General features: G+C 40.8%; 2 protein-coding genes across 2 annotated transcripts in view; one reads left to right on the top strand and one right to left on the bottom strand.

The window, feature by feature from the left end:
• Window positions 1-19854, top strand: part of sntb1 (syntrophin, basic 1) — a 44933-nt gene extending 25079 nt beyond the window's left edge. The window contains exons 5-8 of the mRNA XM_074654199.1: window positions 2840-2976; window positions 4357-4553; window positions 14250-14479; window positions 18952-19854. Of these exons, the coding sequence (XP_074510300.1) occupies window positions 2840-2976; window positions 4357-4553; window positions 14250-14479; window positions 18952-19044 (657 nt within the window). The 3' untranslated portion in view covers window positions 19045-19854. The remainder of the gene's footprint in view (window positions 1-2839; window positions 2977-4356; window positions 4554-14249; window positions 14480-18951) is intronic.
• mal2 (mal, T cell differentiation protein 2) overlaps window positions 1-23649 on the bottom strand; it is a 321233-nt gene that overhangs the window by 266668 nt on the left and 30916 nt on the right. The gene's annotated exons all lie outside the window — the stretch shown is intronic.

Raw genomic sequence — 23649 nt, 5'->3', positions numbered from 1 at the left:
TCCAGGGATGACATATTTTTGTAGGCCAACCAGGAAGTCAGCATCACCCTGGTTCCCTCAACAAAAAGCCAATGGGATTTTTCCATTGGGTTTTGGATTATTGCAGAAAATAAGCTCTGTGGCAAACAAATGTTTATGATACTTCCACATTTTGTTCAGCAAGATAATCTCCACACATGAACACCACTTTTTAAGATTTTTGAAGTTTTGAAGTTAAAAGCTAACATGAGGCTATAAACGAACTACACCACGGTCGCGTGGGTATACTGTACATAACAAGGCTGTAAAGGCGGACGAGTCGGCATGATGACGTTTACTTTACTCATTTAGCCACTTGTTAGCAACCGCCTTTTTTAAGACACATAAAGGCTTCAAAATTCCTGAGTGGGATATTTAGTGATGTATTTTATGTCGTAGAATAAAACGCTAAAATCTCTTCAGCTTGTGCTAACCACAGATCTTATTTCAGGCATCTAACTAAAAACCTGTTCAAAAAACCCATCTACTTCCAGACAAAGGAACCGCCTCTCCAGGTTTTAGGACTCATTCCTGTAGCACTCTATTCGGGACAGGGGAGTTAGATGTGGACGTGTCCCCCAGTACATTACATTCAGTGTCAACGGACAGTAGCAGGCTAATAATAATAATAGTAGTATTTTTTCCTGCAGCCTTTGAAAAATGTTTTTCATTGGATCTCGTAAGGCAGCAATGATTCACACGTATTTCCCTCCCCGCCGATTTTTGGATATTATTTTGACATGATTTTTAAGGTTTAGTTTCATATTTCTTGTTGTTACAGTTGCTATTTATTAACATTTTCACGTTTGTGCTTATGTGCATCACTGATGATTTTCCTTTTACTCGATCAATTGTATTTAAATATATATTTTTTAATTTAGTGGTTATCTAATATTAACAGGGTTAAGGTTAGAATTAGGCTTAGATTTTTTATGAGCTCAGGGATGCATTACGGCAATCAGGGTATAGAATTACAGATGTGTGTGTGTTTGCGTGCGTGCATAGGTAGTGTTTGCATGCATATTTTTGCATTATGTATATTTACTGTACACACACACACATGCAGACATCTTTGAAATCCATAAGCACGTACACAGCCAGGTAAAGCTTCACTCTCTCTTTCATACAAAGACACACACACCTGTGCAAACATATCCAGACACACGCACACACTCACACACATTCATACCTATCTAATTTAGTCCTCATGAATTTGCCAATATTTGATCCTTCAAATGCAGTACAATACTGTTACTTAGCAACATATTCTCATTATGTTAAAAAGCTGACCCTTGGCCCTTTAATTCCCGCGATGTGATTGGCTGAGGCGGAACTTCAAAGAGCAGCTTAGGATTCCATGGCTGGGCTGCAGATAAGCACTCATAATGAGAATAGTTATGGAGCATTGTAAAATGAAATACGGGGCTGTGTGTGTTAGTGTGTGCGCGCTCTAAGTTAAGAGATTAACAGTGTGTGTTCTGAAAGGAAAGCGAGGGGTTTGCTCGTTAGGAGAGATGGGGGGGCGAGGGGGCAGAGCAAAGAAAATACTTAGAAAAGTACCTGCACCTGCACACCAGCCAAATCTATTTTTAGCTAATTCTCCACTGGGTACACACAAGAGTAGAGTGAACGTACACATTTATATCGAAGGACCAGAACAGCTTTGTTACAGCCCAAATTATATCATTTTTTGGAGCATTTTGGAGAGAAATATGACAGAGAGACTGATGGAGAGAGTTAGGTTGAGAGGTGAAGACTGATCTACACCCATAGACTGTATGTAAGACGTGGACGTAGTCACCGTGACGTCACCTTTTGGTTAGTGGACTACCGTTTTGATTTTTAGGTGACCAAAAAGGTTACAATTAAGGAACTGAAAACACACTGTGAAACTCCGAGACTGGACAACGCCATTGTAGCGACCTGTCAATCACAAGGTAGCCACGCCCTAAAGCATACCCTGCTTTATGGTCTATTTGACTCTAAATGGGACCATTTTACTAAATGAACATTATGCTGTATTGAAGAAGACTTGAAACTAGCGATTGAGACCATAAACTCATGTTTACGATGTTCACTGAGGTAATAAATCAAGTGAGAAGTGCAGTAGGGTAATTTTCTCATAGACTTATATACAATCAGACTTCTTTTTGCAACCAGAGGAGTCGCCCCCTGCTGGCTAGTAGAAAGAATGCACGTTTAAGGCACTTCTGCATTGGCTTCACTTCTCAGAACCGGAGGAAGCCCACCTACTACACCCACTGCTGAGTACACACTGAGTCTTTTACGTAAACACAAACACCATTCCTTCCTCTGACACACCATAAGTCCCATAAAGCAGCTCACTGGCAAACAACCATTGATATTACTGATAAAATACCTGCTGTCCCCTAAAAACCTGAGGATGATTTAATTATTTATGAAATATATAAGAGGGAATAGGATCATAAAATTCTGCAGCATTAAATTAAATTAAAGCTGTGCTTGATTCAAATTCAACATGAGCAGCCTTGTAGGATTTATTCAATTCATTTATCTTTTACAGCTCCACAAAGATCTGTTGATATTATAAAGCTGAATAATTTTTGGGGCTGATCAGACTCGGTAATCATTTTAAAGTTATTACTTCAGGCTCTGGTAATTTGTGCACTTCTCAAAATAGTGCAATTCTCCATTAAGAAAAGAGTTTCAAACAGCATTTGTGTTTAAATAGGATTCATCTGAATACAGCATGGCCCTGCACAGGATGAGTGGGTATAGAAACTGGATAGATGACGGATCCAACCTTTCCTGACTCATTGTTTATCTGTTTTTGCTGCAGACCGAGAGCGAGAAGCAGTGCTGGAAGCCGGTGCTGGTGGTGGTGACAGAGAAAGACCTGCTGCTGTATGAGAGTCTACCACGAGGCAAAGAGGCCTGGCAGAGCCCTGCACACACTTATCCACTTTTAGCAACACGGTAGGTCCACTGACACGATATGTACCGACATCACAAACATACACAGTATATTACATACATTTACAATACCTAATAAAATATATATTATGGAGACTCTTGTGTTTTCACAGTAATATGCTTTTAATTTTAAAACCAATACTAAATTTAATATCTATAAAAAAAACGACATTCCTCTTCCAATACCATTCTCTATCAATCTTTTAGCCACTTTTAGCTACTTTGTGCTCATTTGAATGGTGTAAAACATCTTAACATGCTAAACTACAATGCTGAATACGGTAAACATTACCTGCTAAACACCAGCATGTTAGCATTTTCACTGTGCGCACAGCTTTTACCTTTAAGGTACATTTTGAACAGATAAAAAATGTGTAATTAATTTACAATTAATCACGATTAAATATTTGAATCGATTGACAGCCCTACTTTACACCTCATCCTAACAAACAGTGACCGAGCGAACTCTGGCGAATGGAGCTCAAAAATATATATATTATATATATAATTTATTTAGATATAGTACGAGCGATGGTTCAAACAAGCAGCACGTTGCTCAGCCTGTTCGCTGATGCACGGAGCAGGTTAGGACATCTTCATTTGGAAAAACTCGTTCGCATCGCGTCAAATTAGGAAGCGGGATGTTGTGTGGCTGTAGATCTTTAGGCTGTGTCTGAAATCAGTCCCTGATTCATTCACTGTTCCCAATGTAATAGAGATAGAGATAATAAATAATCAGGCAGTTTATCATCATCTTGCGTCATCACCAACAGGTGTAATGTTGCACATATGTGATTTTTGCACGTATCAAAAACAACGTATTGCAGTAAGAGTAAGGGTCTACAGCGACGCCAGCTGCTCTTTGAGGCTGTGTTTTTCATCAGTGATGCTTTTAGTTTAGCCAGAGTTATTACAAATCACCCTGAGGTCGACATGAATGTCTCTACCAGATTTCAGAGCAATCCATCCATTAGTTGATGAGATATTTCAGTCCAGACCAAAGTGGTGAACCGACAGTGCCACCCCTGTGAGACTTAGCCTTAGCCTTCTTGCTTTTGAAGTGACTTTTGCACAGCTTTTGTTATGTCTTTTTTTGCCTTGCCTTTGTTGGCCCAGTAAACAACATATCCGCTCCTTGGTAACAGTTTTGATCACCAGTTTTTATGAAACTTGAGCTCAAGATGTGATGAACTGTTTGGTATAAAAACTCCACAGTGAGGGGAAAAAAAACTGATAACACAAGAACGTGTTATCATAAAAAAAGAGTTTTCCTTTCTTACAAAAAGGTGTTTGTGATGACGATATTTTTTTATGTCATAATGACATAAATGTGTTCTCCCTTCCCTATACTACATGACAGTTTATGTATCTGTGTTAATCCAGTCTGGTCCACTCTGGCCCTGACCGGGGATCGCCGCACTCTGGCACGGAGCTGTTCTTTGCCACTCGGACCGGCACGCGACTCGGCATCGAGACTCACCTGTTCCGGGCTGAGACCACCAAGGATCTGTCCCTGTGGACCAGACACATAGTCAACGGATGTCACGCCTCAGCCGAGATGATCAAAGAAGTCACGACGAGTGAGTACTGATACGTTGCACATTAACATTTAGATTTAGTAACTCAAAGTAGAGATAAAGACTAAGAAACATACACAGTCATACGCTATAAACAGAGACACAAACACAAACATGTAGCTGTGGATGGAGGAGTGAGCAGCACAGGTCACTATGATGCATCCTGAGACGTGTTCAGGCATGCTGCAGCAAAACACATCCAGAGAGAGACTTAAGAGTCTCTACTGCCTGAGGTCCTGCAAGCCTAAAATATAATCTATATCCAGTGCATAAGGCAAAATGTATATACGTGCACTCATACACTAAGATAGGAGAGGGTTTGTGATATAATTTGACAGCCATATGGAAGATGTGGATAAAGCACTTGCTATTTATAGACAGGAATGTGTGTGTGTGTGTGTGTGTGTGTGTGTGTGTGTGTGTGTGTGTGTGTGCTATTTGGCATTGGGTTTGTCGTCCAGGGAATTCCAACAGAATACCCCCCCATCCTCTCTCTCTCTCTCCTTCTTTGCCTCCCTTTCTCTCCAAGCACAAAATGTCCTGGGAACTGCAGTTCTCCCCTGGGTCCCCCTCCTCTCTCCATCTATGATAACACTGTGCCAAATGAAGTTTCACTTCAGACTCCACTCATATATGAAACAGCGCATGTTTCCAGCAGCAAATGATACACAACCTCAACACTACATCCTCGTTGTCAATGTTGTTTCTGCATCACCAAACTCTTGTTAAAACTCTCCTAAATCTTGTCTTCACCCACCCATTTATCCAGGTGTAAATCTTATGCTGTGATTGGCGTAGCAAGGCTGCATTCACGCCTCAATTTGAATGGAACACTCCCAAGATGTTTGATAAAAATCACATTTTGTGTGTCGCGGTAGTTAGCGAGGAAATGCAAATGTTAAAAGGACATCTTCTTTAATCCCATGACAAAACGCTGTCTAGACCCGAAACGAGCTGCTCAGTATTGACGCGCTGCAGCTGAAGTAAACAGATAAAGTGAAGGGCCCTGCACGCCCCATACTACCACCCACACAGGTTATTTCACATATTTTGGATGATTACAGCTCTTCACAGGAGTGTGTGGGACTGTCTTTGATTAACATGTGCCTCATTTTCCTGTTAGCTTTGTGAATATGACATTATTTATCATTATTATTGGTGCATGGCATCAGGTACACAGATGTAATTCTCTGCCCACCTTCAACCTGAGCAGAGGTCTAATCAGCTGGGATAAGTGAAAACACCTGTGCCTTTAAAACCTAAATTAACTGATTTATTGGTCACTTAGGGGAACAGATAGGGAGCAACATTAGCACTAATTAGTATTATTAATTAGCATCAATTTAGCTGCCAAATGCTGCACTAGCATTTGCCACTCGGGCTAAATGCTAACACCAGCATGACAACATACTCACATGACACATGACATGACACATGACAGTGCTAACATGATAATGTTAAGGAGGTATATGGTGCCTTCAAATGAAACTCGTGAGCTTGTTTTTACAACGTGGGAAGTTGTGTACACGATATGCTTGGCGTTCAAGTGGTTAAGTCGTGAGAACACCGCTGCTAAGCAACGTCAATATTAACGTTACTGTCGGAAATGCAAAGTCATAATGATAGAGAAATAGATGAGGCCATTGGGAATATCAACATTTTCCTCAGACATATTATAAAATTACCAAGAAAAACAATATGCGACTAAAATTACAATATATTCACTTATTATGCATCGAAAAATCCACTTCCATGGACTCCGCCATTTCCGACAACGTCAACAAACACTTCACAACTCGTGAACTCTGAGCTTTCACAAACTTTCCACTTAACGAGGTTGTGAATACCACAAGAGGGGGGCGTTCACGACCCCAACTGAAGGCACCAATAAACCTTACCATGTTCACCATCTTAGTTAAGGGTGTTAGCATGCTAACATTTGGTTAGCAAACCAAAAGTACAGCTGCGGCTGATGGGAAAGTCATTAGTTTTGCAAGTATTTAGCTATTTAGGCAGTTGTTTTGGATTTAGATATCATCATCTGACATGATGATATGGATGTCTGTAGCTGTAGCTGTTGAAAGATTTCACTCAAGATCACAAGTCAACCTCATGGTGGCGCTAGAAGTCAGGGGGTTCACCAAAATCATTGGGATTCGTCCTCTTGGGACAAAGAACGTCTGTACAAAATATCATGGCAATCAACTCAATAGTTTTTGAGGTATTTCAATTTGGACTAAAGTGGTGGATCGACAGACTGCATCACCATTCATAGAGTCAAGACGCTACAATGGGCGAAAATATTTGTTTGCTTTAATTTTGTACTGTAATACTGATTTGGATAAAAGAAAGTCATCAGTGCCACAGGCCAAAACAATGAGGAAAAATGAGAATGGTTTTGAATCTTTATTGCTCTCCACTGAATTTCAGTCCGACATGGATCCCATAACTTTTGTGAAACAGATTGATGTTAGCACCAAGCCCTCGGTTTCTTGTTGTGGAAGTAGAAAAGTAATTTACACTTCCCCGAGAAGGAGTGCGATAATGCATACAAAGTGCATTAACTCATTTTTCAGCAGTTACCACCTGAGGAGTCGTCACGCTGACCTTGTCATCTTTTCATCTGTCTAACATTCTGATAAATCATTGTGATGGTTTATTCACTGTCGAGGCCCGTGATAAAGATTTGCTCTGATGATAGATTAACTCTCAATCACTGGACGGGCAGCAGGCCATTCTTAGAGGGAGTTTAAAGGAGAGAGTAATTTGTTCGGCTCTGAAATCAAATTTCACAGGCGCTTGGCCTGCAGTCATTCTGTTATTATTATGTGCAAGGTGACTTAAACTTTTCAGAGGTCATATTGACATTTTGAGCAATTAGCAGGATAAGGCACTGCCTATCATGTAGTCCCAAGGTTTGAACCCTATTTATGTCTACTGCATATCTGCTCTCCTTGTCTTCTATTGCTTGTATCCCCTCACTGGAGTCTAATCAACCTATCAAGAATCAATAATCTGTCGCACCTGTCTCTGCAGTGTTTCATGTAACAGAATATACAATAGATCTAGCAGATGGAGTTTGCCCAGTTGTCATTGTGTCGCAGATTCTAATGTTTTTGAGCACTTAAAGGACCAGTGTGTAACAATTAAGGGGATCCATTGGAGTATAATATTAATAAGTATATTTTCTTTAGTGTATAATTACCTGATAATAAGAATTGTTGTGTTTTCGATACCTTAGAATGAGCCGTTTATATCTACATAGGGAGTGGGTCCTCTTCACGGAGTCCGCCATGTTGCACCGCCATGTTTACAGTAGCCCAGAACGGACAAACCAAACTCTGTTAACTTTTCCTGCTTGGGCTGGAGTCAATAACGTTACTCTCTCCCGTCGCCGTCGCTCTCTCTCTCTCTCTCTCTCTCGCTTCACCACTCACTTCCCATGTGCATAACACTCTACGCACTGGCTCTGCTCCAAATCGCGTTTTCACGTCGGCCAACGTAGTTCTTCAACACGCTTGGCACACAGGAGAGGCTTCAGTTGTTTGCAATCTCCTCACCTCACCGCTAGATTCCGCCAGATCGTACACACTGGATCTTTATGGAAATAGTTTATATATAGCCTGAAATATTTTTGGGAATTTGGTTTCTTGCAGAGAGTTAGATGAGAGGATGGATACCAATCTCATGTCTGTATGCTTAATTTGAAGCTACAGCCAGCTGTCGGTTACCTTAGCTTAACTACCTTACCTTTCCATAAAGACTGGAAATGGAGGGAAACAGCTAGCCTGGCTCTGTTCAAAGGAAATAAATCTACCTTCCAGCATCTCCACAGCTCACTAATTAACATGTTATATCAAGTGGACAACATCCGGGGTCGGAAAAGTGAAGCTGATGCGGAAGTACCGTAAACTTGCATTCTTTCTAATAGCCAGCAGGGGGCGACTCCTCTGGTTGCAAAAAGAAGTCTGATTGTATAGAAGTCTATGAGAAAATGATTTCTCACTTGATTTATTACCTCAGTAAACATTGTAAACATGAGTTTATGGTCTCAATCACTAGTTTCAAGTCTCCTTCAATACAGCCTGATGTTTATTTAGTGAATTATGGTCCCATTTAGAGTCAGATAGACCATAAAGCAGGGTATGCTTTAGGGCGTGGCTCCCTTGTGATTGACAGGTTGCTACCACAGCGTTGTCCGGTCTGGGAGTTGTCCGTGTTTTCGTCTTACAACTTTAAAACCTTTCACAGTGTGTTTTCAGTCCATTAAAGTTAATTGTAACCTTTTTGTCACCTTAAAATGTCCTATTCAGCGTTTCGGTTGTACTCAGCTCCACTCTCTCGTGTCACTTCTGGTTGCAAAGAACCAAGGTGGCGACGGACAAAATGCTGAACCCGAGGCTTCAAAACGGCAGTCCACAAACCAATGGGTGACATCACGGTGACTACGTAGTCTATAGTTACGTCTCTCTTGTTTAATCTGTACAAAAACCAAAGTGTAAAAACTTCAAATCGGTCGTGATGTTACAGGGGTTGTGTGAGCAGTGACTGTCTTTATGATAAGCTACAGCTGCTCGAAAACCCCAGTACAGCTACTAAATGACCCTTGTGTTGACATTGTTTTCTCCACTGTGGTGGCCAGGGTCAAGAATAATCTTCGAACCACAGATTCAAAACATTATTTTATGACCGGCTTCAGATGTTTCTGTTAAAAGTCAGTAATCCCACTTCTCCTGCACACCCACAGTCTTCTCGTTAATGTTGTTGTCAAAGGTGACAGCTGTAAAATTGTCTTAGGGGTCGTTTGGGTCTCCTTAATGAGCAGGTAAATAGCTTAATGATGTGGAGCAATTGAGGCAGCAATGTTACCTCAGTGGTTGCGGAGAATTAACACGGCAACCTGCTGCGACACTTGGAAGTTTGGCGCAGTGGGTTGAAATATTTTACTTGCCGTTAATGTCATTTAAAAGTGTAAGACTAATGACAAAGAGTGCCTGTCCCACAATAACCTTTTAGCATTTGCACTTGTCGTTATGGTAACAGAATTAATTTCTCCCTCCTCTCTCTTTCCCTCATTCATTCAGTTCCTCTCTCTGTCTCTCCGTGTTATCACTCTCTGCCCCTCCTGTCTTTTCCACTCGCTGTCAGGCAGAAAGAAGGGCTTTTGTTGCAGCCTGAAAAGCCCCTCTGTGTGTGTATGATTTTGTGTGTGTGTGTGTGTGTGTGTGTGTGTGTGTGTGTGTGTATTCTGGTGGGAAACCCTACTTGCCCCGCAGATCAAGGCTCTCAGGTGAAAGAGTAGAGTTTCAGGTCTAATTTTCGCTCCTGAACACAACAAAGGCCGCGCCACTCTTTGCCCCATTTACAACTGTTATGCCATTAGGGAGACGTTTGTCCTGCCAGATTGTTTATACATCATTAGAATAATGTTACACATTATGCGGCTCATTTTTCATCATGAATGGGATGTCTTCAGGGTTATGGGGGATATTACACTGTACATCTGTGTGTGCGTGCGTGTGTGTGTGCGCCTCATTTTTCTATTTGATTTGCAGTGTGCTTCTTATCAACATTACTTCCTGAAGTTGTATCAACACACCTCTGTTGTTTAAGTGTGTTCCACAGTTGATAAGGAGAGGAGAAATTACTGTAATATATTGCTCAGCTCCTGTGTGGAAAACCCACATTAGCACTTCCTGCTGTAGGAAGGACATCGGAGGCCTGTACTACGAAGCGAGTTCAACATACCCAGAGTATCTTCTCTTTATCTGGCTTCACTAACCCTAACAAACGCTATCATCACGCTAACTGGTCCTACGACGGTGGGTATCAACTCGGTAAATCAACCCAGGGTTTCTCAATCTGGCTATGAGCGCGTTCAAATAAAGGGTCGGTGTTTGCAGCATGTCACCAATTGCATACATGACAAGTCTACTGACAGCAGAGCGGCATTTTCTTTACAAAAGGAAGAGCAAACTTTAATATTAGACAAATAAGAAGAAGTTAAACACATAATCAAACTAAAATTTAAACAGAAATTAAAATTCCAGTCTATTACCTAGTCAAGCAGCTGATGATTTGGGCTCTGACTCCATGCTGGTGGTCTTGTGTTGCTTTCTAAACTCCCACATTAAAGTGCTAATTACCGCCTCTTTTTACAGCTGGCTGATAATTGGCAGTCAACCTAACAGGACCCACCTTTGTGGCAGTTTGTAATTGTGAATAAGTCCTTTCTGAGTGAGAGTGCTGTTCATTATTTTATCTTTTTGCTGAATCACAGTGAGAAAATGTGTTTTCAAAAAAGGTTAAAATATGCAGAACATAAATTAGATGCAAAACAATGATAGAAAGTCATTTTAGCATGCGTTTCTATGACTTGATTACATTGTTAAGTACAACTAAACCTGCTACTCTGTGCAGGGTAAATTAAACTCACAAAAAATATTTGCCTTTGACCGTAGTCGTGTGTGTTAGCCTACTGTGTACATATTTACCAACCTTGGTTCCGTAATCGCCTTCAGCTAGAGAGAAGAACGAGGAAGGGATTTAGATGTGTATAGGGTGATTAGCGTGGTTTGACTGACAACGTGGTTAAGTAATCAGAAAACGCAGGCCACAGAGAGCGTATATATGTAAACACACATGCATCGCTATTCTATAGCCCACAGAGAGAGAAGACACACATCATATATGCATCTCCATGTCTGCAAGATAGAAAATACACTCATTTTCCTCACCAGCTTAGAGGCATTACACACACACATACACTCACTGTCATGTGTACACCCATGCAAACACACACTCCCCTCCCTGTACATGCAATACACACACATCCTGCTAAGGCTGTCAGCAAACAATGGAAAGATAACAACTCTCTTCTCGCTCAGCATCTCTTTGTCACACAAACACGCCGCCCGATAGATCAGATGTCGTCAACAGAGAGGAGCTTATTCTGTAAATGAAGTTTTGAGCGTGCAGGGGGCTGGCAGAGCGAGGGAAACTCTGCTGTCAAGGCACTGAAAAATAAGACTAAATGCAGCTAGATCACACTGTGTGGGGACGCGACAGGTTTGTCATTAAATCAGAGGAAAGTGATGCGTAAATTGGGAGAGCAGATAAAGATAGCACACTCTGCTTTCAGCCGGACGCATGCTGTGAGGAGAGAGACTGATGAAAAATGATGTAGAACTGATACAGTGTAGGTCGGTCTCCACATGAAGAGAGTAGTCTGTCACTGAAATATGGTAAATATTAATGTGTAAAAGAGGATGAGTTAGAACAGAGTGGAGATTTGACAACACGACAGAACTGTACAATCTAACTATAAAGCGAGGAATCTCTGTCCGTCTGTCTGTCTGTCTGTCTGTCTGTGTGTCCTTCACATATCTCGAGAACCGCTCATCCGATTGATATCACACTTGGCATGTGTATTGCTCAGGACCCAAAGGAGCGCAGTATCAATTTGAATGTGGTGCAATTGGATGGTGGCGCAATATCAATGTACTTTACTTTTTGGCCGGTAACTTATGAATCGTAATCCTCAGAAACAAAATTCCAATAAGCCACGCCAAAAGCGTCTAGATTGATTTTCCACCATTTTGAATCGTGTCCAAATCTGATTTTTGCCACTGCTCCGACAAGAGCAATCGTCACCAAATTTGGCTCAACACATCTCTGGACCAAGCTGGAAAAAGTGACTTCTTAGATTGTTGATGTTTGATACAGTGTTGCTGTAGCTGGCCCTCAAAGTTAGCTCAAATGCTCTGGGAAGGGCTCTTATATTACAAAAAATGTCATATCTCCTGAACGCTGTGTGCCATTCCATCCACATTTGGTGGATATGTGTAGATATGATGTCTGAGTGTCCGTGACATATTAGGTGCAAAATAGGTGGCACTGTAGCAGCACCATCTAACTATAAAGGAAGGAATCTCTGTCTGTGTATGTATGTGTGACTGTCCTTTGCATATCTTACCGTTCATCCAATCAACTTCACACTTGGCGGGTACAAGCAGCCATACCGCCACCGTATATTTAAGAAGAGCCTAAATTTACCCTCAGTTGCCAGTTTATCAGGTGCACCTAGCTAAAAGTAATGGTGCGTAAGAGGTGTCTCTAATATTTAGTTTGGCCTCATTGATATAAATGGGGAGAACAAAATATTAGCAATACCTCTTAGTAAAACACAGTACATCTACAACATGAGCAGCAAATTACTAAAATGTTGAATCAACACAGTTTAATAAAACCTGAACATTATAACCTTCATGAAGAACAGATGTATTGTTATATCATTAGTGTATCATTAGTTTTAGCTCTGATAACAGAGCGTAAACGCCTCTTGAACTTCATCACGATAACAGTAATTGTCCATGTTTTAAGTATTTCTATTAGCTATGGAAGCACCAGTATAGTACAGTATGCTCATAGTAGGGCTGACCAAAAATGCAGTCAATATTCAACATGTATTTATAGACTTTCAGTGGAAATGTATCGTGTTATTTTTATTGCTTTACAAAATTCTGTTTGTCAAAAATTAATGCGTTTGAGCAAATTGTAATTAAAAACTAATAAAATAAGTAATTGAGGTTTTTGTTTTACATGTGAGAAGAGCTGAATGTCTCTTGAATAAGATGAAAAAGAGACTGTATATCGATGTGATCCATCTTAGAACAAAAAATTGAAGCACTTTGTACAAACATCCAACCTGGTAACATAACACATTAATCATACTGAATGGGGCCCTGCCCTGCCAGTACAAGCCAACACTTAGCACTTAAGTCATTGGACAATAGAAAATGTATATCCTCCCTAAAAGTAAGGACAGGAGGTTTTCCAAGGACAGAGATGCTATATAATTTTTTAAGTCCACAATATGCATTTAAAGGTGTACTGCTACTTACATAAAAGTCTGTGATTTAAAGTCTTAATTTGACTTCTCATTGTAATGACTCATTCTATAATGCATGTACCAGATGATTACAATTCTGACTTGCACTTTAACTCTTATTTCTGTCATCCACACATTATTAATACTGGGAAAACGAGAAGATTTGTTCAGATTTGAGCATCTCGTTAGCTAACAATCAAAAATTAAAGTGTCATTAGACAACTTATCAAAGACAACAGGATCACTTTCTGTTTTCCTCAGAGCCGACTAGGCCTACTAGCAACAAATTTAGTGACTTATTCAGACAGATGAGGGAAAAAGCAAGAAATATATCAAGTATAATATATTTAACGTTTTGCAAAATGAATGCACGATAATGTCACCAATATGTAAATGAGCGTATGTGCGTACCCTGGAAAAGCGTTGGCACACTGCGTTTTGTTTCCACAGTTACTTCGGTTGTTCCGCTACTGGGGGATTAACTACAAAGAACTTACATTGATACTCTTTGGTAACTGGGAATATCTACCGATAGCTACCGGGTTAAACAAAAGCGCTATCCTCTTCCTGTTTTGATCGCGAAATAGTTGACTCACTTCCTTCGTGCCATAAATGAAGCCTTCTTTTTTTTGCGGGAGATCGTACCCGGTGGCAGGCAGAATTGCATAGTGAAAACGAGGCTTATTGGGAACCAATCCAAACGCTGATGGTGTCATTATTGTGCAATCAACATTTACTTTATACTGATAAGTTAAATTAAAAAGCGTGTCTATTGCCAATTTAAAATATCCTGTCTATTTATATTCCAGGTTGTCTATACCAGAGCCAGGAGTGCCGGCTGGTGATTCACTACGAACAGGGCTTCTCTGTGCTGGCTGACCCCAAACTGGGAGACGGGGAAAATGGGGAGGAGAGAGGGGCTCACACGCCCACCAGGACCCGGGTGCTCCTCTCCTACCCCTACGAAAAACTAAAGATGTCTTCAGATGATGGAGTTCGCATGCTCTTCCTTGACTTTGGAGGGAAGGAGGGGGAGATTGTGAGTGTTTCCTTTTTTTAAAGTGTTGTCTTTTGACACAAAATGTAACAAGATGCTCTCTGAAAGACCTTTTCAAACTTGGCAACATAAACATTGTAAATGGGCCCCTTTGCATCTCCTGTTGCAAAGTTTGTTAATGCAGTAATAGGAAGTAAACTTGGACCAAAGCTGTTACCCTAGCAACATTATTCTGTGTATAAATAGCAGGGCTGTCAAAGCAGGGTTTGCGAAACGGCGAACACTGAACTGTGTTTTTTTTACTAAGTACCACCATACTGTAGTTGGATAGCAGTCATTATTGGGTTAATTCATCCGTTCAAATTAAATTACCGCCGATACGGCGTGATGTCCGCGGCTGACTATCACCAGCTGATCTACCGAGCTTCCGGTAAGTACGTATGTGCGATTTGAGACAGCACAGTCTGTCGAAATTCACGCACTACGCAAGTACATAGTGTGCAGTGTACTACATTGAAGTGTACTTATGGAAGTATCCGAATTGAGACACAGCATATAGTATGTCTATGAATTTTGAATTTGAACATATCATGTCATATATAATATTTAATTATTTTTGCTACATTTATTTTTCGCAATTTTAAAATTAACAGTGACAGTCTTCTCATTTTCTCCAAACTATAAGACAAAAATATTTCAAATATTTAATACAATCCAAATAATTGCACTCAATCATTTCCCCATTTCAAGTTATCCGAGTTTAAAATGTTCATCTTTAAGCCTTAATATTAATAACTATTAAGTCTAACTGATGGAAAAAGAAAAAATCAATATCAAAAGCTTACTTTGCTGTGGTGGTGTACATCTCGGTACAATAACTAGAACAAGTTCATACCCACTCTCAGGGGGTTTCAGGAAGCCTTCTGGGAAATGAAGCCAAACACAAAGTGGAGACAGGCAGAGGAAAAGTGGTACGGCAGAAAGTAAATTACAGTACTTCATCATGAAATAACGAACTTCACACCTAGGTCTTAACAGGTAAGAGCGTTCGGAGAGTGGAATTTTCTTTAAAAATAGCCTGCCTGCCACTTACTCTAAGAGTTTTAATCTGTTTACACCACTCAACAGCTCACTGTATGGAGGTCCAGGTGGCCACAGTCAAAGTTATCGCTGTGTAAACCTGAAAGTACAATCACTACCACTCGCTCTACCCCCATTACTCCTGCTGTTCAGTTTGTAACCTCCTGGATTTTATTTGACAGTAATGATATGAATATTAATGTCGGTGTCGGAGGATGAGATATAGTTACCGTCCCTTGACACTTTTACAAACTGTTGTTACCCAGAAACACAACATTAATGTTTCATCATTCATAAAGCCTTAGCACTGTGGAAAATAAAGTGACAGTGAAAACTAAAATATTTACTCTCATGGGATTTAGAAATTGGAAACTGAGATGTCTTCTATCGACGCCTCGAACTGTCTGTACAATGGGCCACATAACAGCTCCGTATAAAACTTCTGTCAGATACGCTCGTGTTTCACGGCTCACATTATGCTGAAGGCAAACAAGCAAAGACTTTGGCGCTTTGATTCAAACCCCTCTGTTGGCTACCTTAGCAGAACAGCTTTTGGTGTCTGTAGAATTTCTGAATCCCAACACATTCAAAGACGAGGCTTTATAAAATCCCAAGGCACTCCCGGATGTGGCTGATGGCTCATTAGCTCAACATTTGAAAGTGGAATCAGCTGGGCTTTTTTTTAAAGTGTTGACTATACTGTCATTGGTTGGCAGGGACTATGTAGATCTAATTTTGTCACAGAAATTGACAAGTTCATCTCCCCGATGCAGACAATGTATGTCTAGAGCTTGCAGAAAGCCAAACCACTGATTGTGGTTTAGAAAACTAAGATTATATCCACACCTCTACTGTGGTTGATCAGCAAGGCAAAGGAAAGAACAGCGTCACTAACAGCTCGGTGAAGCTGTGCTAAATACTAACATGCTGATGTTTAGCAGGTAGCCTACAATGTTTACCATTTTTACCATCTCAGTTTAGTGTGCTAATATTTGCTAATTAGCACTAAACACAAAGTACAACTGAGGCTGACACGAATGTCCTATTTTAGCAGGTCATAAACCAAAGTACTGGCCAAATTTAAAGGGAAAATTCACCACCTTTTATCCCGGACGAGCCCCCAACTGTTACGACCCCACTTAAGGCTAGGGGAGGGGAGAGTAACAATGAAAAGTAAAACCGAGTGGAAAAGAGGAAATTAGGATAACGGAGGTTGATGAAACAACAAAGAATGTTTATTTACTAACAGAACCAAAACTGACCACTACACAACTTAAAGTACTTAACTAAAACCCAGGTTTATTGACAACAAAAGACGGCTAGCAAAATAGAATAACACCTCCTCTTGCGAGGAGCGAGGAGCGAGGAATGGCGCAAAATCTGTCCATACCCGCACAACCCTGGACTGCAAAACTGGCACACTGGCCCCGCTGTCAGTGCTGATGGTAAATGTAGTCGACTGAAGAAATAAATTCCCCAGTGTGTGTTATATTGACCGGGAAAACTGGGTTCTCCTGCTGCGGCGCCGTGCTGGGTGTGCCTGCATGCATTACGTGCGAGCAGTGAGTTTGCTACGTTACACAAGCTCTCTTAGCTTTCCTAGTCTGATAAATAAACAGAATAAACTCACAAAATGTCAATAAAGGAAATATTCTTACACCTAAACAGAAAAATACATCCATACACCTTCTGAATTCAAGTTTCTCTTTTACACCAAACTAAGACAGGCTTGTCTTGTTAACTCATCATGAAACACACCTCATTCAAACTGGACACAAATGAAAGAAAACTATCTTTCCACTCTTCCAACAATCAGTAACTGTGGTTTGGTCGAAATAAATCCTTAATTCACAGAGTAAGCTGTGAAAATATGCCAGCTCTCCACACCGTTTTTCACCCGACTGTATCTCCCCGCCATGCCGGTGGCCCGCTGAGCATCTGCCCCACTGCAGCGACTCGTTGGCGGCTCTCACTCCTTCATCGGAGGCAGACCGTTAAATTAGCAAATTACAATAGCAAAAATCACCCTAGCTAGTCTTGGTTGTATTTTCCAGTTTATCTTCGGGATCCTGAAGAGTGAGGAGGAAAACTTTCATGCTAGAGCACACACGGCTCGCTCTCCCTGGGTTGTCGTCGGCGACAGCATTTAACAAAAACTGTCCATGCTGACATTAATTACAGCAGAATGATTCAGTCTCTGTTGGCATTGGAGGGCAATTTGAGCAAAGGCTCCACCAGTCGGTATTTGCTCTCGGCAGCTCAAGTTCTGGAGGGTCCCCACCGGCCATATCCTCCTCCATATCCCACCGCAGCAGCAGCCTTGAGCAGCCTCTCTCCGGCTGAATACGGCTGAATATCCAAGTCAGCAATTTCATTGTAAAAATCTTTGTCCATTATATCCTATGCAATCATATGATGGAAACTAGTTTGCAATACAAGCGAAGAGAACAAGAAAGTTTTTCACACTTTATCCCTAACTCAGATAGATAGAGATAAGGTTGAAAATCAGCAAATTTTCCCTTTAAGTTTTGATGTGATAACGCTGGATGAAAAGTTTAGGGATCACCAAAGTTATTACAATTCATCCTGAGGGGTCATGAATACCTGTACCAATCCACCCAGTAGTTGTTGAGACATTTCACTCGACAACTTTTAGCTGAACCATAAATGTAAAACCTACTGTTGCATTAGCGGAAAATTCAGGGGATCACCAAAGTCAGTAGGATTCATTCATCCTTTGGCTGCCATGGATATCTGTACCAAATTCCAAACAAAGCAAAGCAAACCATCTAATAGTGGGGAAATATTTCAGTCTGGACCAATGTATTGGACCGACTGACATTGCCACTACCAAAGCCACACTAAAAAACTCACTTCATTTATCACACCTCCTAAAAATCTGACATTTGTGGACCAATAATGATGTAGGTGACGTCTACTCATATTTCATTGCACTGGGTTTGCTGGAGATGAGGTAGCCTCTAAAACGTCCCGAGTGTTAAATATGACCAACTAAACAGTAGTCTAAGTGTGAATTTATAGGTTAAATTTCCCTATAGGCCGAAGGAACAGGATGTGAGTCATAGTACTGCTGTTGATTCAGGCTATGAACAGCGCTTTGTTCACAGTGATGTGCTGTGCGTGTGTGTGTTTGTGCAGTGCTTAACTCCAGCTAGGTCTTGTCTAATCCTTGCCTCATGGGGAACTGTTGCCTGTGTAGTTAGTTCTGAATATACTTTTATGATTTTATGTGCTTTACAAACTCTTTTTCTTTTCCTTACCTCCCCTGCCTCTTCCCCTCTCTGTCATCCCTTCGGCTCTAATGAATTCTCACATCTTTTAATCATATTCTCTCCTCTTTACTCCTGTCAAGTTTTGCATTATTCTGTCTTGTTCTTCTTTTAAAAAATGTCATTTGCCCTTTCCTCCTCCAGCAACTGGACCTCCACTCGTGTCCGAAGCCGATCGTCTTCATCCTCCACTCCTTCCTCTCTGCTAAGATCGCCCGCCTGGGTCTGGTGGCCTGACCTCTCTAAACGGGACGCTTCATTTCCTTTTGAAAACAGAAATCCACCTTGTTTTTCCACCTCTCTGCAGCCCGCATGCAGCAGTACACCACGTCAAACTCCTTCAGTCGGGGACCCAAGCTGAGTGAATGTAGCCTCTATGTGGAAATTGACCTTTTTTGGAGTCTCCAACTCCCAAGTTAATGAAACACTGGAGAAACCAATCCAGGTTGGTTTTGCTTTGAATGAAATGGACTGATGTTTTGGGGGTATAAACCCTCCATTTAAGGGCTGCATGGACTGAAGTGTTGACTGAAGAACCACAGAAGAAAACATGGACAGGACTAGAAGCAGAGGGATGATATATACAGACAAGAGGGACACAGATTGGGCATTACTGTCACGTCCAGGATTTGAAGGACTGGACACGTGCGGCACGGTTGAGATGAATTCACTTTTAATTCAATCAAAATGTAATAGCAAACTGCCTTCCATTTACCAATCATGTAATTTATTCACCATTAGCTCTGAAGGGACATTCTGAATTTCACTCGGGTCATTTTTCTTCACCAAACACTTGACACACTGTGGAAAAACTTTATGCATCTGTCTTTGTTAGCGTCACCCTGAATTGTCTTGTTAGCGGTGTCAGCATTCATCATTGAAACCGACGGGTACAATCACCCGCACAGTTTCCCACAATGTGACAGCTGACTCAATCCAATTCAAAATATCACAGTATTCTTTTAACAGGTTGCATACTGTGACCATCCGGTGGTCAAAGTATTTCAGTGTTTGACTGATTTGACAGTGATCTGAAGTCAGTTCTAACAGTTCTAAAAAATTGCATTGGCTTCGATTAACATGAATTATAATTATAGACAAGCATTCAGATTATTTTATCACATTTAAATTACATGTATTGTATATCACCCAAAACGTTTTGGGGATCCAGGTGGCAATTACTGTTGTGCTTCTGATGACTTCAGTTTCCACAGAAGGACTAGTATTACAAGCTTAAGGATAAATTAAACATATGCATCTTTAATCTTATCATAACAGTACCATAACCAAAGAATGAGGAAATGTTCAGAAAACACATTTTGACCAGATAATTAAAAGCAATAGTTTGATCTTTTAGGGAAATACGCTTTTTTTTGTAGTCACCGTAACGTCACCCATTGGTTTTTTGCAATCAGAAGTGACACGGGAGGGTGAAGCTAAGCACAACCAAACACTAAATAAGACATTTTCTGGCGACTAAAAAGGTTATAATTAACTTTCATGAACTGAAAACACACTGTGAAAGGGTTAAAGCTGTAAAACGAAAACACGGACAACTTTCAGACCGGACAATGCCGTGGTAGCGACCCGTCAATCACAAGGTAGCCACGCCCTAAAGCATACCCTGCTTTATGGTATATTTGACTCTAAATGGGACCATAATTTACTAAATGAACATCATGCTGTATTGAAAAAGACTTGAAACTAGCGACTGAGACCATAAACTCATGTTTACGATGTTTACTGAGGTAATAAATCAAGTGAGAAGTAGGGTCATTTTCTCATAGACTTCTATACAATCAGACTTCTTTTTTGCAACCAGAGGAGTCGCCCCCTGCTGGCTGTTAGAAAGAATGCAAGTTTAAGGTACTTTAACATTGGCTTCACTTCTCTGTCTGAAAGAGGTATCAATCTTCTCATCTAACTTTCAGCAAGAAAGCAAAGTGTATTTCCCGAAATGTTGAACTATTCCTCAAAGGGCCTGCAGTCTGATCAGACATGATGATGCTGTTCACTCCTTCCTCATTTATTTCAGAGTAGATAGTGAAGTTTTCATGAATATACAAGCCTGATTTACCAAATGAAATCCTTTGATAATCTCTGAAGAACTGATCCCATTTGCCTGGTTACTGACTCACAAAAGCAAACATCTGCCACGAGTACGTCTAATATTCATATTTTGAAACCTGAAAATCAAACGGTGCCACAATCACCCCATCGAGTATTATTTGTCTTTCATTACAGCAAGGTAGCCGTGATAGGAGTCTTCAGCCCTGCTTTAGTCCTGCAGCAGCCAGCGCAGGTAATTATTTTTTGGGCTGTTATGCAGCAGATCAAATCTCTGACATGGCTGGCTGCCGGGTCTTTACTTGTGCCTTCAGATGACGGGAAGAAGAAGACAGAAAATAATCATAGAGATCGCAGGATGGAGCAACAATGTGACTTCTATTATGGCTACTTTACTTTTTGGTTATGAAACCAGCAGTAATCTTGTGTTTACTCTCTTCTTCGAATCAAACCCACTTTTCCAATGACCATTTACACACACACATGCACACACACTGTGAACAATGATTTTACACATTGTAATCCCACCACTCTCTAGAAGAAATATCATCTGTTGTGTTCATACTAAAAATAGTGGAGGCATTGTAACACTTTTTGTTCAGCAAGAAGCCAGCACTGACTGATAACCTCAAGTGAAGAGAAGCTCTTTGAGTAACGGCTGCTTTGATATGTAGAATACTCTTGATGCCTTCGGCAGCTACTGTACTGTCATTCAGAATGATAAAAAGACTAGTTTTTAACTCAAAGGGTGCACATAAATCATGTATTTAACAAACGCGACATGATGAGTTTGTTTTTATTGTCTTCTCTTGTTGTTAATTCATTTCTCGACAACAGCAAATATAAATCAACAGAAGAAGGCTGGAAAACTTTCACTTAAATGATGTTAAAATGTAAATTACATCTACAATTTGTTTGCAAATGATACTGGTTCTTAGTAGTAGGATATTAGACTATTCCCTTCTTCCACTTTCAGAATTGAAATGTGTTGTAAACACACAGGCTACGTTTCAAATCGCATCATTTTTCTTTTTACTTTTAATACATACTGCAGTTGCTCTTACAGAGTACGTACTGTTGCATGCAGTATGCATACAATTGGAACATACTACTACATCATAACATTGTGCCTTGAACTTTGACCCTCTTGCTCATATTGGTGCCTGCAAATGGGGTCGTGTTTACCGTGTTCACGAGAAGAGTCCGTATGAACTCTTCTGGTATTCACAACCTCATAAGTGGAAAGTTTGTGAAAGCTCAGAGTTCACGAGTTGTGACGTGTTTGTTGACGTTGTCAGAAATGGCGGAGGCCTTGGAAGTAAATTTTTTTATTGTAATTTTAGTCGTATATTGTTTTTCTTGATTATTTTCTAATAGGTCTGAGGAAAATGTTGATATTCCCAACGGCCTCATCTAGACACCGACAGTAACGTTAATATCGCTGTCGCCTAGCAGCGGTGTTCTTCACGATTTAACCACGTAAACACAAGCTCACAAGTTTCATTTGAAGGCACCAATATATCAGCTACACAGAGGATTGTGGGTCAGAATAGCCAGAAAAGCATGCTGGGATGTAGTAGTACATCCTGGTATTTATTGCACACTGCATTTGACATTTTATGTATTGGGACATACTAAATCTTTTGCTGGCATACTAAACAGTGAGGTATGGGTACTGGAACGCACACACATTCTCTGCAGTGCAGTATTTTATCTCGGGAACAGTTCAGATGAAAGGCTGTGTACTAATTTACTGCGTATTAGTGACAGTTTAGCTTGATTTGGGAAGCATTTTATTGATCAGCTCAGCAGGAAGGATTCACGTGTCTTTCGCCAAAGAGCTTGAGAGTAATTGAGTTGTAGGCAGCGCTTAACACAATCGTAACTCTTTGACATTGTTTACTTGGCTTCTTGGTAATGAGCTGGCATCCTTCCTCTCTCCCTCACACACACACACACACACCAACACCAACACCAACACCAACACCAACACCAACAGATGGATGGACACATTCATGTAATTGAGGGTAAAGAGTTTAGACCTCAAACACACTCATAACTCTTGACATTGTTTACTAGCTGACATTGTTTACTCGCAGATTTCACCACCTTTTCCCAACCTCTTTGTGTTTATCACCGTTTCCCTTCTGCTCAGATCATTATTGAATCAAGTCAGAGGCTCTCGGAGGGACAGTAAACGTCTGCAGATAGCAATTGTTGCATCACGTGAAAGAAAAACACAAAGAACTCTCTACAGGTCATCTTTCCCACTTAGACAGACAGGAAGATGAAAATAGACCAACACTGGTACTGATGAAATCTTAACACACGCACGCACGCACGCTCACTAATAGCCAGCTTTCTCATTGAGAGAGTTGAGAGAGGACCGTATTGACTCAGACTGTCAGCTATTCATTTTGAGAGGCTGGACAAGAGCCAGAGCAATTAGCAATCAGCCATAAACTCTGTGTGTGTGTGTGTGTGTGTGTGTGTGTGTGTGTGTGTGTGTGTGTGTGTGTACACTTATAAATGCCCAGAGTTGTGTTCATGTGCACACGGTGGATACTTCTTTCAGTTTCTTTCAAATACAGTCCGCTAAGGTTTTTGTTTGTTTATTTGTGAGTGTGTGTGTGTGTGTGTGTGTGTGTGTGTGTGTGTGTGTGTGTGTGAGTATGTGTGTGTGTGTGAGTGTGAAAAGGGTCTCTGAATGAAAAGCTTTTTTCTTGGCTCAGTTTCTTGTTGCATTCCTCAGTTGTGGCAGGTCCTCACAGGTTC

Source organism: Sebastes fasciatus, chromosome 12 (assembly GCF_043250625.1).
Source record: "Sebastes fasciatus isolate fSebFas1 chromosome 12, fSebFas1.pri, whole genome shotgun sequence".
NCBI classification, from domain to species: domain Eukaryota; kingdom Metazoa; phylum Chordata; class Actinopteri; order Perciformes; family Sebastidae; genus Sebastes; species Sebastes fasciatus.
This window is presented reverse-complemented; position numbering and strand designations above follow the sequence as displayed.